The sequence below is a fragment of the Notamacropus eugenii genome, chromosome 6 (genome assembly GCF_028372415.1).
Source record: "Notamacropus eugenii isolate mMacEug1 chromosome 6, mMacEug1.pri_v2, whole genome shotgun sequence".
Lineage (NCBI taxonomy): Eukaryota > Metazoa > Chordata > Mammalia > Diprotodontia > Macropodidae > Notamacropus > Notamacropus eugenii.
In genome coordinates, this window is record NC_092877.1 from 150,980,090 (window position 1) to 150,996,872 (window position 16,783).

Below are 16,783 nucleotides of genomic sequence, written 5' to 3' on the forward strand. Positions count from 1 at the left end.
ATGAAATGCGTCATGTAGCCCAAATATAATACACCTTCTTGCTCTCTATAATCTATCAGTCAGTCATTGATCAAGAAGCATTTATTTAATATTCACTGTCTTCTAGGCACTAGGCTAAGCTCCTGGGTGGGATGCAAAGCAAAAAGCAAAAGTAGCCGCTGCTCTCCCAGCCTTCCATTCTCTAGAGAAGGATCTTTATTGTTCAGACGTCATAAATGTATTTTAAAACTGCAGCTCTTTTTATTCTCCTACACCACCTCCAATAAAGCTGACAGAATTATGTTTGAGTTACTCACAACTTGTATAACAGCAGCTGCGTTCAGCAAATCAAAAAAAACTAAGTAACCTGACTAACGTTATTTGTGTTCAGTTTGGCATGTGCCTTTTTATTTATAATGATAGAGGATAAGGAAAGGAATGAGCATTTAAATAGAACCTACTGTGTGCCAGGCACTGTGCTAAGCGCTTTACAAATATGATCTCACTTGATCCTCACAACCACCCTGTGAGGTAGATGCTCCATTATTCCCATTTTACAGTGGAGAAAATTGAGGCAAACAAAATAGCTAGTAAAGTATCTGAGACCAGATTTGAACTGAAATCTTCTTGACTTTCCAGACCCAGAGCTCTATCCATGGCATCACCAGCTGCCTCATAGAGGAAGAAAGCACCAATGTGTAAAGTAGTACTTGGTTATTCTGTGCTATGAAATTTTGATAACCAGACCCAAAGGGAATACATATGCATATATATATAGAGAGAGAGAGAGAGAGACAGAGAGAGAGTCACATGGGCTGTCTTGAAGGAAAAGGCTTACAACACAATAAGGGTTATTAAACTTTTAATATTTTTTTTCTTGTGAGACTACCTGCCTCATTTAGAGTAAAATTTGTATTAATAATAGTGATGAAGATGATGACTGACATTTGCATTGTGCTTTAAGGCTTGCAGAATGCTTTCTATACACTTTTATCTGAGCCTTCCCTGAGCCCTGTCAAGTGGGTATTACATTGGAGGCTTAAGGGGACCAAATGATTTGCCCCCATTCCTGAGCGTAGCTAAAAGTGTTAGAGACAGGATTTGAATCCATGCCCAGAACTCTAGGTACTGATCTGATGTTACAGTGTTAACTAAAATTTCCATCTTTTCAAAATTACTACACCTTTTAATGACCCACTGTTGACAACAAATTAATGTGCTTTGCATTCATTGTAGAATGCTGAGTCAAAATTGTACTAATTAATTCTGTCCTGATTTTTAACACAATCAGGTGTTTCCATTAATCAGTAATATGTTGGACCCAGAGCATCAAAATATTCAGCGATGTATAAAACTGGGTCATAAGACTTTCCACATTTGAAAATGCAATCTATAAGATTTATTGAGTAAAATGTAATGTATAATGAAATTAAATCAGGATAGCTGAGTGATTATTTTTAATGAATTCATACCTAGAATACTGTTGCAGAGTTGCCCAATAGATGCTAGGTGACAAGTTGTATGGGGAAAATATGTTAATATTTATGTACTAAGAAGATCGAGTTGTCCAGGAGCAAAGTTGTTAATTTGAAAAATTCATCTTGATTTCTAGATTAAATATTTTCCTCCTGGTGATATTCATATTTTTTCTATAAGGTTTACTAACATATAGCAAGGTTAGTTATATGACCTATGTATTTTCTTTATTTTAGGAAGAATTTGGCTACAATGCAGATACCCAGAAACTGCTGGCTAAAAATGGAGAAACTCTTCTTGGAGCTATTAATTTTTTTATTGCAAGTGTGAACACTTTGGTGAGCAAAACAATAGAAGATACATTAATGACTGTGAAACAATATGAAAGTGTCAGGTGAGTGTATCTTTTTGTTGTAATGTCCATCTTTTGTACAGTACTCAAAACTGTAATTCATGCATCTTAACTGGTAAAAATAATTTTAAGGTAATTTAAAAATCAAGTAATAAGTATAGAATAACATGTTAACTTATGGCATAAGATAAAATGTATATAAGGGTTTTCATTTTTTTTCCCTTCCCTATCAAGACACTTAGGTATGAGTGGGAAAGGAAAAAAAATCCATAATATAAGGTTTTTTTTTTTAAATAACTAAAAAAATTCCAGGGCTTAGTCAATAGGAAAAGTTCCTTCCTGCCTAAGAGCCTTTAACAGAATTCTTTGTCTACATTGACTTCAAGTTAACATCAAGTTTCTTATGCAAATCTAGTGATAGTCAGCACTACAAACTGTCTTTGTCGGGTGATTGATCTTCTTTTTCCTAGATTCTTTATTTTTTTCCCTATGGCACCATTTTCCTCAACGTTTTGACTTTGTAACTTGAATCATCTTTGGATCCATCTCTTTCACTTTTTCCCAAGTTTTTTCCACTCTACTTTATAAAACTCCTCACCTATCCTTTCTACTTCCAGTTCATTTCTTTATCTAATTCTTGGATTACAATAACTTTACAACTGATATTCATGTGTCTGTCCTCTTCTCCTTCCTACCAAATTAATATTCTTGAAATACCAGTTATATGTCCCTGCCCTTCTTGGAAACTTGTAGTGGTTTATTAGGGCTTCCAGAACAAACCCAAATCCTCTAATCCAGTACTGTCCCCTGAGTGTGCCTTTATAGTTTTATCTCCTTGTTATTCCTTGACATTATTTCTCCATTCTAACCAAACTAATAGACTTACTGTCACTGTTTCTGTTTATCTCACTTAGTGTATGTTCCCCATATGGAATACTGTTCACGTCTTTGCCACCTAGCTAATTCAAAGTCAGGTCAAGTGCCACTATGGAGCTTTCCCTTTAAGTGGTCTTTGCCACCACTGAAATCTTTCATCACTTGTTATCTCTCCCACTCTCTTTGGCACTCAATTATGTACTGCTTTATCAAGTTTTATGCGTGTAAGTCTCTAACTGCATTGTACACTCCTCGAGGGTCATATCTCCAGCCATGTCTTGTACAGACCCTGCATCACGACTCTCAATGAAAGTTTGCTGCACAAATAAATAAGTACCCAAGGTAAACCTGACCTTCAGAGCTAGCCGTTTAACTTCTGGGTGACTGGAATTCCAAGTGAGTCTAATAGAAATTCTTGATTCCCCTCCTGTCTTTCTTTGCAGGGCCTTCATTTGGTTGTCACCATTGTTGGTCTTATCTCTTATTCCAAATACATCCACCTGTATTATTGGAAAAAACTATTAATACTTGATCCCTGCCCCAAAAAGGATGCTTTTGAACTAAGTACATTTTAGAAAGTTTATTCTTAATTAATGAATTGATGAAATTTTCTTCTCTCTATGGATCTTAATCAGAAACAAAAACAAACATGCACACAGAAGCTGCAGAACAGGAATTTTGTCTCTGCTATTATCTTTTAGCGATATGAGCACAGGCTAGGTCATCTTTCTGTTTAGCATATAACCTGGGAACCTGAACCTTGAGCTAAGTTAAAGAAGACCTTTAGATTTAAATTATGAGAAATTCTTTGAACCTCACAAAAATGTGGTACAAATCTCTAGCTCAACGTACACAGCACATAGATTAACTGAAAAGTTGTGAATTAAGTGGCATCTCACGTGTACTAGGCTAAGTGAGGAAGCAAGTAGCATTTGTGAAGTGGATAACTGTTCCTTAAGCTCTTTGTTTTGTTCTGCTAAATTTTTTGTAAATTTGTCCTGTGTTTGCCTCAAGTGAAGTAAGCTTGCCTGTGTCCTTAACTTGGGTAGCAGTTTTTTGTCTCCTATACTGGAATCCATTTACATTGTGAGTGTAATACATGATCTTGGTTTCCTTCATTGAGCTTAATCTGTTCCCTTCTGTGATATTTTATGAAATAGTGCAGGAACCCCCCAACCAAAACACTGTGGCAGATGACTTCAAGTTGAAACATTGAGGACAGAAGATTTAAAGAGAATCCCCAATTAAAAGTTTTGTGGTGAAATTTTCTCCTCTGTCCTGACCAGAAGTATGTTGGCTTTCAGGGCAAGGGTCATCTGTTTGATCAGGACAGCAAGTGGCAGTTGGGGCTGATGCCTGGGTGGCCTGTGAGTTCTGACTATTATGTATTGTGTAAAATTATTTTCCAGCTCTCTGGTGCTTAGCATATATAGCTAGTCTTAATAAGAGCCTATTCAGCACTTTATTGTTCCACAGCAGCTACCAACAAAGGGGCCACTTGTATTAAAGGGTTTTCCCTTGGGGACACCTGTCCTCTGGAAATTGGCTTGAGAAGCACCATCTCATTTTAGACAAGCCATCAGATAGCATTAACTTTTCATCCTTTTCTGAATGAACTCAATTTCAATTGGCATCCAAAGAGTAAAAGCATTGCTCATCCCTTTACAAGCCAAGTGTGCTCCTGTTGTTTTGGAAGAACCTAAGAGGATTTCTAGATTTCAGCCCCCATGCATTTGCCCTTGCTTCCCTGCTTCCACAATTTTGTTTATATTTCTTAAATCTGGAATACCCTCCTCCATTATATATTGGAATCTTGCCTACCCATCCATGGCTTCATCCACTGAGATGCCTTGGTCCTCATTAGCAGGAATAAACTTCTTTTCCACACTGTCTGTAGCTCTTACTTGACATCTTTTTTATGCTGTATCATAGATTATTTTTCATTGTTATCAATCTAATCTTCCCCCAAAGTTTCCTCATAGTAGTCAGTTTAGTGTTGTGGCATTGAAAAATTTAATATTTAAGGTTCTAAGTTGAGTATGATGAATTCAGGTGTACTAGAATTATTTATCATTCTAGATAATTCAGAAACATTTGTGCCTGGTACTGAATTGAAGTAAGTCTTAGACACTTTTTCTTTTGTGTTATTTCTTTTTTGTTTGTTAAAAATATACTGTATTTGTGACAGACCAAAAAAAAAAAACACTGAAGAAGCATTTCATTTCTATAAGTATTACAGAAAGCAAACTTAATTTTTTAAAATTTAATTAATTTTTTTGTTTTCAGTTTTCAGCAGTCACTTTCATAAGTTTTAAATTTTCTCCCCCTCACCCCTCACCCCAAGACGACATGCAGTCTTCTCTGGGTTCTACCATGAGAAAAACCAAACCAGAACATAACAAAAGAGAAAATAGTCTGCTTCATTCAGCGTTTCAACTCCAGAGTTCTTTCTTGGATGTGGATGGCATTTTGCGTCAAGAGTCCTTTGGAAATGTTTTAGGTCCTTGCATTGCTGTGAAGGCTAAATTTATCAGGAACAGTCCTCTTACCCTGTGGGTATTACTGTATGTAATGTTCTTCTAGTTCTGCTCATTTCACTCAGCATCAGTTCCTATAATTCTTCCCAGGTTTTTCTGAAGTCCACATGCTCATCATTTCTTATAGCAAATAGTATTCCGTTACATTCATATACCACAACTTGTTCAGCCATTCCCCAATTGATGGGCATTCCCTTGATTTCCAGGTCTTGGCCACCACAAAGATAGCTGCTATAAATATTTTTGTACGTGTGGGACCCTTTCCCATTTTTATGATCTCTTGGGGATACAGCCTAGAAGCAATATTGCTGGATCCAAAGGGTATGCACATTTTTGTAGCCCTTTGGGCATAGTTCCAAATTGCTCTCCAGAATGGTTGGATGAACTCAGAGCTCCACCAGCAGGATATTAGTGTTCCAACTCTCCCAACTCTCCCACATCCTCTTCAACATTTATCGTCTTCCTGTTCTGTCATGTTTGTCAGTGTGATAGGTATGATGTGGTTCCTCAGAGTTGTTTTGATTTAGAACATTTTTTCATATGACTATAGATATCTTTAATTTCTTCCTCTGAAAATTGCCTGTTCATATCCTTTGACCATTTATCATTTGGGGAATGACTTGTATTTTTCTATATTTGACTCAGTTCTCTATATGTTCCAGAAATGAGGCCTTTATACCCGACATTAGCTGTAAAAATTCTTTCCCAGTTTTTTACATCCCTCCAAATTTTGGTTGCATTGGGTTTGGTTGTGCAAAAACTTTTCAGTTTAATGTAATCAAAATTATCCATCTTGCACTTTATAATGCTTTCTGTCTCTTCTTTAGTCAAAAATTTTTCCCTTCTCCATAAATCTGATAAATACAGTATTCCTTGCTCCACCAATTTGTCCATAGTATCAATCTTTGTACCTAGACCATGTACCCATTTGGATTTTATTCTTGTGTATGGTATCAGGCATTGGTCTATGCCTAGTTTCTGCCACACTTTTATCCAGTTTTCCCAGCAATTTTTGTCAGACGATGAGTTCTTATCCCAGAAGCTGACGTCCTTGAGTTTATTAAACAGTAGATGGCTATATTTGTTGTCTACTGTGTCTTGAGTACCTAGCCTATTCTACTTGTCTACCCTTCTGTTTCTTAGCCAGTACCAAGTGGTTTTGATAATTGCTGCTTTATAGTACAACTTGAGATCTGATAGAGCTGGGCCATCTTCCTTAGCATTTCTTTTCATTAGTTCCCTTGATATTCTGGACCTTTTGTTCTTCCAGATGAATTTTGATACTATTTTTTTCCAGCTCTAGAAAATAATTATCTGATAGTTTAATTAGTATAGCACTAAATAATTAATTTAGGTAGAATTATCATTTTTATTATACTGGCTCAGCCTACCCACGAGCAACTGATGTTTTTCCACTTACTTAGATCTGACTTTATTTGTGTGAAAAGTGTCTTATAGTTGTGTTCATATAGTCCCTGGGTGTGTTTTGGCAGGTAAACTCCCAAATATTTTATAGTGTCTACCTTAGCTTTAAATGGGATTTCTCTTTCGATATATCTCTTGCTATTGGGCTTTGTTATTAATATATAGAAATGCAGAAGATTTGTGTGGGTTTACTTTGTAACTTGCAATTGTACCAGAGTTGTTTTGTTGTTTCAAGTAGTTTTTTACTTGAGTCTCTGGGATTTTCTAAGTATATCATCACATCATCTGCAGAGTGATAACTTAGTTTCTTCTTTGCCTTTTCTAAATCCTTCAATTTCTTTATCTTGTCTAATTGCTACAGCTAACATTTCTAGTACCATATTGAATAATAGTGGTGATAATGGACCTCCTTGTTTCACCCCAATCTTATTGGAAATGCATCTAGCTTATCACCATTGCATATAATGCTTGCAGAAGGTTTTAGGTAGATACTGCTTATTATTTTGTGGAAAGTTCTCTTTATTCCTATGCTCTTCAATGTTTTTAATAGGAATGGGTGTTGTATTTTTTTCTGCATCTATTGAGATAAATCATGTGGTTTCTGTTAGTTTTGTTGTTGATATGGTCGATAATGCTAATAGTTTTCCTAATATTGAACCAGCCCTGCATTCCTGGTATGAATCCTACCTGATCATAATGTATTATTCTCGTGATAAGTTGCTGTATTCGTTTTGCGAAAATCGTATTTAAAATTTTTGCATCTATATTCATTAGAGAAATTGTTCTATAATTTTCTTTCTCTGCTTTGTCTCTTCCTGGTTTAGGTATCAAAACCATGTTTGTATCATACAAAGAATTTGGGAGGACTTCCTCTTCCCCAATTTTCAAAAATAGTCTATATAGTATTGGAATTAGCTGTTCTTTGAATGTTTGATAAAATTCACTTGTGAATCCATCTGGCCCTGGAGATTTTTTCCTAGGGAGTTCATTTATGGCTTGTTCAATTTCTTTTTCTGAGATGGGGTTGTTTAAGTATTCAACTTCCTCTTCTGTTAATCTGGGCAATTTGAATTTTTTAAAATACTCATCCATCTCTTTTAGATTGTCGAATTTATGGGCATAAAGTTGGGCAAAGTAATTTCTAATTATTGTTTTAATTTCCTCCTCATTGAAGGTGAATTCACCCTTTAATTTTTGATTACAGTAATTTGGTTTTCTTCTTTCTTTTTTTTAATCAGATTGACGAAAGGTTTATCAGTTTTATTACTTTTTTCGGGTTTTATTTATTCAATAGCTTTCTTAATTTCAATTTTATTAATCTCTCCTTTGGTTTTCAGTATTTCTAATTTGGTATTTATTTGGGGGTTTTCAGTTTGTTCGTTTTCTAGCTTTTTCAGCTGCATACCCACATCATTGGTCTCCTCTTTCTCATTTTATTCATGTCGGCATTCAAAGATATAAAACTTCCCCTAAGAACTGCTCTTGCAGCATCCCATAAGATTTGTTAAGTTGTCTCATTATTGTCATTCTCTTGAATGAAGTTGTTGATTGTTTCTATGATTTGTTGTTTAGGATTAGATTACTTAGTTTCCAATTAAGATTTGGTTTATCTTTCCATTGCCTTTTATTACATGTAATTTTTATTGCATTATGATCTGAGAAGGATGCACTGACTATCTCTGCCTTTCTGCACTGGATTGTGAGGTTTTTATGCCCTAGCACATGGTCAATTTTTGTATATGTTCCATGTACCGCTGAGAAAAAGGTATATTCCTTTCTATTCCCATTCAGTTTTCTGCAGAAATCTATCATATCTACCTTATCCAGAGTTTTATTTACCTCTTTCTTGTTTATTTTGAGGTTAGATTTATCAAGTTCAGAGATGGGGAGGTTGAGGTCCCCCACTAGTATCGTTTTGCTGTCTGTTTCTTCCTTCAGCTTCCCCAACCTCTCCTCTAAGAATCTGGATGCTATCCCACTTGGAGCATACATGTTTAGTAATGATATTGCTTCATTGTCTATGGTGCCTTTTAGCAGGATATAGTTTCCTTCCTTATCTCTTTCGATTAGATCTATTTCTGCTTTGGCTTTGTCTGAGATTAGGATTTCTCTCCCTGCTTTTCTTCCATCAGCTGAGGCACAATATATTCTGCTCCAACCTTTGACTTGTACCTTGTGTATAGATGTGTTTCTTGTATTGGATATTGTTGGATTATGACTTTTAATCCATCCCGCTATTTGTCTCTGTTTTATGGGAGAGTTCATTCCTTTCACATTCACAGTTATGATTACAATCTGTGTCTTTCCTTCCATCGTCTTTCCCACTGTTTGTGCTTTTAATTCTCCTGTCTCTCTTCCCCTCCTCAATACTATTCACTTTTCACCACCTCCTCCTGTAGCCTTCCCTTCCTTCTTTTAGCCCCCCTCCCTTTTACTCCCCTTTACCTTTACTACTTCTTCCCTCCCTTTTGCTTCCCCTCTTCTTTCTTGCCCCTTCCCCTCCTACTGCCTATAGAGTTAGTTAGAGTTATATAGTTAATTAAGTTTATCGTTCCCTCCTTGAACTAAATCAGATGAGAGTACCTTCTCAAACAATGCTCATCTCCCTCCCCTCTTTCCCTCTACTAAAATTTTGTACTTCTTCCTGAGATGTAATTTACCATTTTTTGCTTCCTTCTTTTCACACCTCCTGTTACAATCCCTTCGCGTGCTTAAATCATATTTTTATCATCACATCATTTACTTTATACCTGTTCCCTCTGTGCATGTCCCTTTTATATTTCATAATAGCGGTATAATTCTCAAGATTAACAAGTATCATCTTCCCTTATAGGGAGGTAAATAGTTTGCCCAAATTGAGTAACAAGTTTTTCTTTTCCCCAGTTTACCTTTTTTATGTCTCTCTTGCAACCTGCATTTGAAGATCGATTTTCTATTAAGTTCTGACCTTTTTGTCAGGAAGGTCTGGAAATCCCTTACTTCGTTGAATGTACATCACTTGCCTGAAATGTTATGCTGAACTTTGCTGGGTAGTTGATCCTTGATTGTAGTCCCAACTCCTTTGCCTTACATAATATTGGATTCCAGTTCCTTCGTTCTTTTAATGTAGAAGCTGAGAGGTCCTGTGTGATCCTGGCTGTAGCTCCTTGATATTTGAATGGTTTCTTTCTGGCTGCCTGCAATATTTTCTCCTTACCTTGATTGTTCTGGAATTTGGCAGCGATATTCCTTGGTGTTTTTAGTCTGGTATCCCTTTCAGGAGGTGAACGGTGGATTATTTCAATGACCATTTTGCCCTCTGGGTCTCGGACTTCTGTAAAATTTTCTTTGATGATTTCTTGGATGATATTGTCCAGACTCTTTTTCTTCATCGTGGCTTTCTGGTAGGCCAATAATTCTTAAATTTTCTCTCCTGGATTTGTTTTCCAGGTCAGTTGTTTTTCTAATTAGATATTTTACATTTTCTTCTATCTTTTCATTCTTTAGATTTTGTTTGACTGATTCTTGATGTCTCATGGATTCATTAGTTTCTACTTGCCCAATTCTAATTTTTATCAAATTGTTATCTTCAGTTAATTTTTGCATCTCCTTTTCCGTCTGTCTAATTATTCCTTTTAATGAATTATTTTCTCCAGTTAGTTTTTGTACTTCCTTTTTCATTTTTCCAATTTTCCCAGTTAGATTTTATGCTTCCTTTTCCATTTGTTCAATTTTCCTTTTTAAAGAGATGTTCTCATCAGTGAATTCTTTTTTCATATTTTTAAAATCATTGGCCAGTTTCTCTTCTATTTCCTTCTTCAGCTGTTCCAGGAAAGCTGTTTGTGCATGCGAGCAGTTCATAGTTCCTTCTGAAGTTTCAGATGGGAGTACAGTCTCACTACTGACCTCTTTGGTATTCATGTTTTGGTCTTTGTCCCCACAGAAAAATTCTATGGTCTTTTTGCCCTTGTTTTGCCTCTTCTTGCTCATGATGGTGATTTGTGTTGTGGCTTCTGGTTCTTTTGGTTTGAAGCTGCAGAACTTGGTGTTGAGCTGACTGGTGTGAAAAAGCTAAGGGCTTTTTGCTTTGTGTTTCCCTGATCAGCCCTGGGGCTAGCTTGTTAAGTGTGGAGGACAGGTGGTCTGGTCACAGGAGATCTCCTCAGCTGAGCTGAGGCAAAGGCAAGCTTAGGGGTTGGTGATCCCAGCTACCATATTGTCTTCCCCGTTTCCCCTGGAGTGCTAAGGCACTCCTGGGTCCTAGTGCAAGTTACCACCTCTCCTGGGGCTCCTCTCCTAGCGCTGAGGCTTGCCTGGGTCCTAGTGCATTTCCACTGCCCTGGGGCCCCTCTCCTTCCATTTAGCCTCTGCCACGGTAAGAGAAATCCCCCTTAGCTATTTTCCTAGCCTCAGATGTTATGGGACTGTTTGCTCCTTCACTGTTCCCACTGATCCAGGATTTTTCTGGGGAAATATTTTAGGGTTATTTTGAGGTCAACAAGGGGGGAGGAGAGAGCATTTACTGATCACTCCGCCATTTTAGCTCTTGGAAATTCATGTAGGTGACTTATAGACATTTAATCTGCGTGCTGAAAGTCTCAGGAGCTGCTGCGGCTGATATCTGGGGCACAGCGGATGTTAACTCCCTCAGCTCCGCTGGTCTCATCCTGGGCTGCTGCTCCAGGCCTCCCTGGGGCCCTCCCACTCTGCTGTGCTGGACATGCTGATCTGTGCGCTCTGGGGGTCACTCCCGTGGAACCTAGCACAGTTATCTTAAGACAAATCCTGCTCTTGAATTGTATTGACATTGTCACTTGTTCTGCACTAGTCTGACATCAATACTTGTCCTTTTCATCAGTCTAAAAAGAGATTCAACCCATTCCCAGAGTACAGTGGTAACAGAGCCAAGCATGCAAAGGCACAGAATTTTTCAGTGTGTTATCATTTGCTTAAAGCATTGTGAATTCTTGTCATTATCAGACACATCTATTTTGAATTGAGTTCATGTATGTCAAGTCATTTGCAGATATTAAAGGCTATATTGAGACAGTGCAGTGAGAAGAATCAGCTGGTTCTCAAATCAGAAAACCTGAGTTCATTCTCCATCTCTCTACCTACCTCAGTGTGACTTTGGATAAGAGACTCAGTTTTTTCACCTATAACATAAGGTGGTTAGACAAGAGGACCTCTAAGGCCCCTTCCAGCTCTGGATCTGGGATCCTATAGAAAGGCCACCTTTACATTGTCATTGATCATCTACCATCATTCCCCAGCATTTATATAATTTAAAGCCAAGGATATTCAGTAAGAGAGTGTAAAGTCGAACACCTCAAAAGGTGCCCAGATAACAAACTTAACCTTTAAATACCAAAACTTCCTATATCTTAATCATTTTAGATGGAAAACTTTCCAAGATGTATAGCATTCTTCCTACTTTGCAATAATGTAATTTAGTGTTTTGTGTTTGACTCAGGGTTGTTACTATGAATAAAAATGGTGATATTATGACCTTAAAGGGCTTCATACAAACATATATACTATGAGTATGTTCACATTTTTGAAAATCTATTTAATCTCATCCTACAGGCTCTAGACATCTATACTTTATGAGACTGTGGGTCTGCTTTTTGTAAAATTTTCCTTTTTTCCCTCCTTACTAGGGCCATTAGTATTTTTATCTGCTTAAATATATTTGGAGAGTAGTTATCCATGTTATAAATGTGTGGTTCAGAAAGTGTAAGATTTAAAACTCTCACTTTGGCAAGTATTAAATTTCAGTCATATCGTTCATCATATGTATAATTGTTAATATAGTTTTTTGTATTGAAGCTACCATAAATGCAGATCCTTGGTTCACAGAACAAAGAACAAAAAAATGTTCACCAACCCAAAAGATTGTTCTTTAGTTGGCAAGAACCAAACAAAACAAACGAAACCACATAGCCCCTGCCAGCTTCAAAGCAGAGACAAGGTAAGAAAATGAAAGAGAACAGAGCAAGGAAAGTGCTCCACCCCAGAAAGCAGCAGACAACAGAAGAAGAGATGGAAATGTGAAGCGATGGCCCTGAAAAGCAGAGCCAGTGACAGACCCACAGAAACAGCCAGCCAGTATTGGAAGAAATTGCAGCCTGTTCTGTTCTGTTCATAGAATTATCTTCTGATAATGATATCACTTTAAATTTTTTTACTTTGGCGTGACACTTCCTCAAAATCCAGTAGTGTGAATTCTTGAAATGCTGAAGGATTCTTCCTTTATATCATATTACAATTGTGATACAAGTGAGGTAGAAGAGTAGATTAACTTCAAGGAGGTTGATGTGATGTTGTGTTACTGATGCAGAAATCATTGTGTTTTGAATGCTGCCAGCCAAGCAAAGGGCACTTAAAACTGTGGAGGACCAGATTTTCTGGAAATGAAGAAAACCTCTGGGGAGAAGGCTGCTTTGATCTTTGATTCAGTAATTAACTGTGCAGAAATGTAGCTGTGTTTCACTGCCCTGAAGGTCAGGCAGCTGCACATCCTGTCCTTCACCCAACCTTCATGAGAAGGAGGTAGATAATCAAAATGCAAACTGATACCAGGGATTGTTTTTTTCCAAAAAAAGCAAGTTGCAGGGTATCTCCTGAGATCAGCACTCATTCATTTCTATAGCCACTTCATCTTCATCTGTAATTGCAAAACAGTACAGTAACAAGTGCTCCTGATGAGGCCGAGGATTCGTGAAGATAGTATGAAATTATTTCACTATAATCTAACAAAACAGGGCAGTTTTTAATACCTTTTAGAAAGATTTTTATAAAAGCAGTTATAATAACCCTTTTTACTTACCAGACTGTTATATTCATGAGAAATGTATAAATCTTTGGATCATGCATAGTTCCATTTCAAATAAAAATTTGTCTAGGGCATTGATCAATTAAAACTGCCATATACTCAGTTTTGTCCTGGTTAGGTGACAGTTTTTCTGACTTTTCTATGCAAAGATATCTGCTATATTAGAGAATATGATTGTTACTGTATTACTGAGTTTTTCCATACGACTAGGTAGGGAGTGGTGATGATAACCCCTATTGTTATTGCCACCGCTGCTCTGGGAAGTCCCAGGCCCCTTGTTTGGCATCGCAGTGGAGTCAGAAGCCTTGGGCTGGCTCTGGTAGGGTATAGATCACTCCACAGATGAAGAGGAAGCATCCTCCTCTACACATCTTTTCCATTCCCTTTTTACTAAATTGTCTGTTTTAATTCAGATAAATTCAGCATGCATTCATTAAATTCCTACTCTATGCTAGCAGCTGTGCTAATTATTGGGGATAAAAAGACTGGAGTGACACAGTCTCTTCCCCTGGAGTGTGAGGGAAAATAGCCTATGCACCTAAGTAAATAGCAAATATAGAGTCATTTCAGGGTGGGGAGGAGCACAGACATCAAAGGGGCTGGATGAGAGCCTTTAGGCCTGGGGGACTGCGTATGAAGAAGCACAGATACCTGTATGGGAAATGGAAAGGAAGCCAGGTTGACTGGAGCACAGACTGTGAAGGAGGCTGACCAAAGGCTTGCGGCCCATTTATCAAGGATTTTAAATGCAGCCATAGGAGACACTGAGCTTCCTGAGCAGAAGAGTAGCATGGTTAGGCCTTAAATGAAAGATTTCTCTTGTAGGAAAGAGTTACACAAAGATTATAGTGATGTGTGAAGTACCTTAGTGTCATCGTCCCCTTGCTTCCCAGTCTAGATACTGTTTGGTGTGGATGATTAATGTAAATAATCTCTACTGAATCTGGTGAAGTAATTCATACTGCGTATTCCCATTGGGCTGGAATCCATGATCCTATTTTGCATAATTATAGCTTCTAATAGAGTAAATTCCAATATTTGGGACCACTTACCAGGATTCATTATCTTCACTAATTTGAGTAAAGAAGTACAAGTAATTATGGTCTAAGATTCTGACACATCACGATGCACTCTCTCTCGGAGTGAAATATCATCTTAGTCGCTGATGATGTCTGGCTGGTAAGGGGTCTGTGGAAGGTCTGCAGAAAGTCCTCATTTACAGGGATTCCTCGATCCTCTGCAGGGCAGGATGTATAGATGGATTGGAAGGAGTGTTTGAATGAATATTTATGAAGACACAAAAACCTCAACAAAAGCAATTGTGTCCCTACTTCAGTTGCTCTGATGTTGTTGGTTTTGGTATTTCCTCTGGTGATGTTTTCTGTGACCCATTCATTCCTCATCCTGTCTTTGTTCCGTAAGTTCTCCAAGGAGAGGATTCCTTACAGGCATTCCTCTACATTTGTCGGCTTTGCAAGGATACGGGTGGAACCCGTGGATTATCCACCTTTTGTTTTTGCTACATGACCAGCCCACCTCCCTTTCCAATTCTATGTCCCCTTGATGATACCTGTTAGGCCATTCCTCCTTCTCAATTCTTATTAGCTAATAAATAGCAACGTAGTATATTCTCACTTGCTTTATGCATCTCCATTTCCCAGTAGGTGATGTGAAACTTTAATTCTTCAGAGACCATATTATTTTATGACTCTTGAGTAGACACTGTGGTTGGCCAGTGAAATAGGACCATAATTGAATAGGGGGAGAAAATGCTAGATTACCTTAGGCAAATGATCTCAGGCTCTCCCCTAAAATAGAAGCCTTTGTAATATCAGTATTCCTCCTGTAGTACCTTCATGACTTCATATCCTTAGTTTATACCCTGGCCATTTCTTCTTTACATAAGGAGTTCTCAAACTTGCTCTACTAAACAGTTGAGGCATGTAAAAAAAACCAAACAAACATACTGTCTTGTCCCTACAGAAAAGGATTAACATAATAGGCAGATTGGATCTACTTTTGATGAGATAACTTGGTAGAAATATCTTTTTTAATTGATAACCAAATCATTTATCTATATCAGAAGATAACGATAGACATTGTTATTCAAACCATGAATGGTTGAGGAGAAATCAGAGGTTAAAGTTCTCCCTTTGTCAACTTTTGACCTATACTGTTGGTAGACACATCATCAGATGCTCTCTTCATCCTCTAGCAGATATCATTGCCAAAATTACTGTGATTTTTTGCTAGTTATGTTGACTGTGATGTTGCCAAGAACATTGTTCTCTCTTCTGTTGAAAGGCTCTTCCTCAGAATCCCTCACTTCCACCAGTCTCTACCATGAATGATCATTTTTATATGGTTCATCTGCTTAGTCCTGCCCACTGTAATCACTGGCTGTGCACTGCTATAATCCAGCAGTGTGCAAGGGAAGATAAATGAGGCACCTACCTCTGTAGTAGAAATTGAGTCTCTTAGATGAGAAATAAGGTTTTCAGAAATCAGTTGAGAATAAAGTACATTCAGAGTGGTTGTGGGACAGAACAAAGGCAAATAGAGATCAGGTGACCCATATAAGGATCCGTCTTAGGACCTTGACCTGGTCATTATGTTCAGAGGACTGATTTTCAATTTTAGCGAAATTGGGGAGCTTTGAGTGATCCACAGTCTGGACAGAAGAGATAACATTAGGAAAAAGTGTAGAAACTGCAACTTCTTTATAGGATGCCTTATGTTGTTTGCTTGTTTTGTATGTTAAACAAATATGATCAGATTTACTAAAAATAAAGATGGGGAGAGCCTAGATTTATTCATAATTTTTCACATTCTCTGGGGTCCTATCCCCCTTAACTCCCTTGAATTTCAAGAGATACCTACTTATAAAATTAAACCTTATGTGTAAATATGTCAATATTTCTAACTTGTTTGATAAACTTGTTTTATTCATGTGTTATGGTATCATTCTCGTTTCTTCTGTTTCTTGCCAGGATTGAATATGATGCATACCGGACCGATTTAGAAGAATTGAATCTTGGACCACGTGATGCAAACACTCTGCCAAAGATTGAGCAGTCACAGCATCTGTTCCAAGCACATAAGGAAAAATATGATAAAATACGCAATGATGTATCTATCAAATTGAAATTTCTAGAAGAAAATAAGGTACATTTATACTTTACTCTCTAAGGTGCATTGAAGATATTTTCTATGAACCTTGCATTGAATATAGTTGATACATGCATTAAAGTTTTTTTTTAAAAGAGGCAAGCAAAAAAAGCAAAGTAGAAGAATTATTTTTGGTCTTGTTATGTCTTCTCCCAT

General features: G+C 37.3%; 1 protein-coding gene across 7 annotated transcripts in view; it reads left to right on the top strand.

The window, feature by feature from the left end:
* ARFIP1 (ARF interacting protein 1) overlaps window positions 1-16,783 on the top strand; it is a 149,927-nt gene that overhangs the window by 90,730 nt on the left and 42,414 nt on the right. For all 7 annotated transcript variants that reach the window (XM_072621275.1, XM_072621274.1, XM_072621270.1 and 4 more), the window contains 2 exons: window positions 1,692-1,849; window positions 16,450-16,624. In XM_072621275.1, coding sequence (XP_072477376.1) covers window positions 1,692-1,849; window positions 16,450-16,624 — 333 coding nt within the window. The remainder of the gene's footprint in view (window positions 1-1,691; window positions 1,850-16,449; window positions 16,625-16,783) is intronic.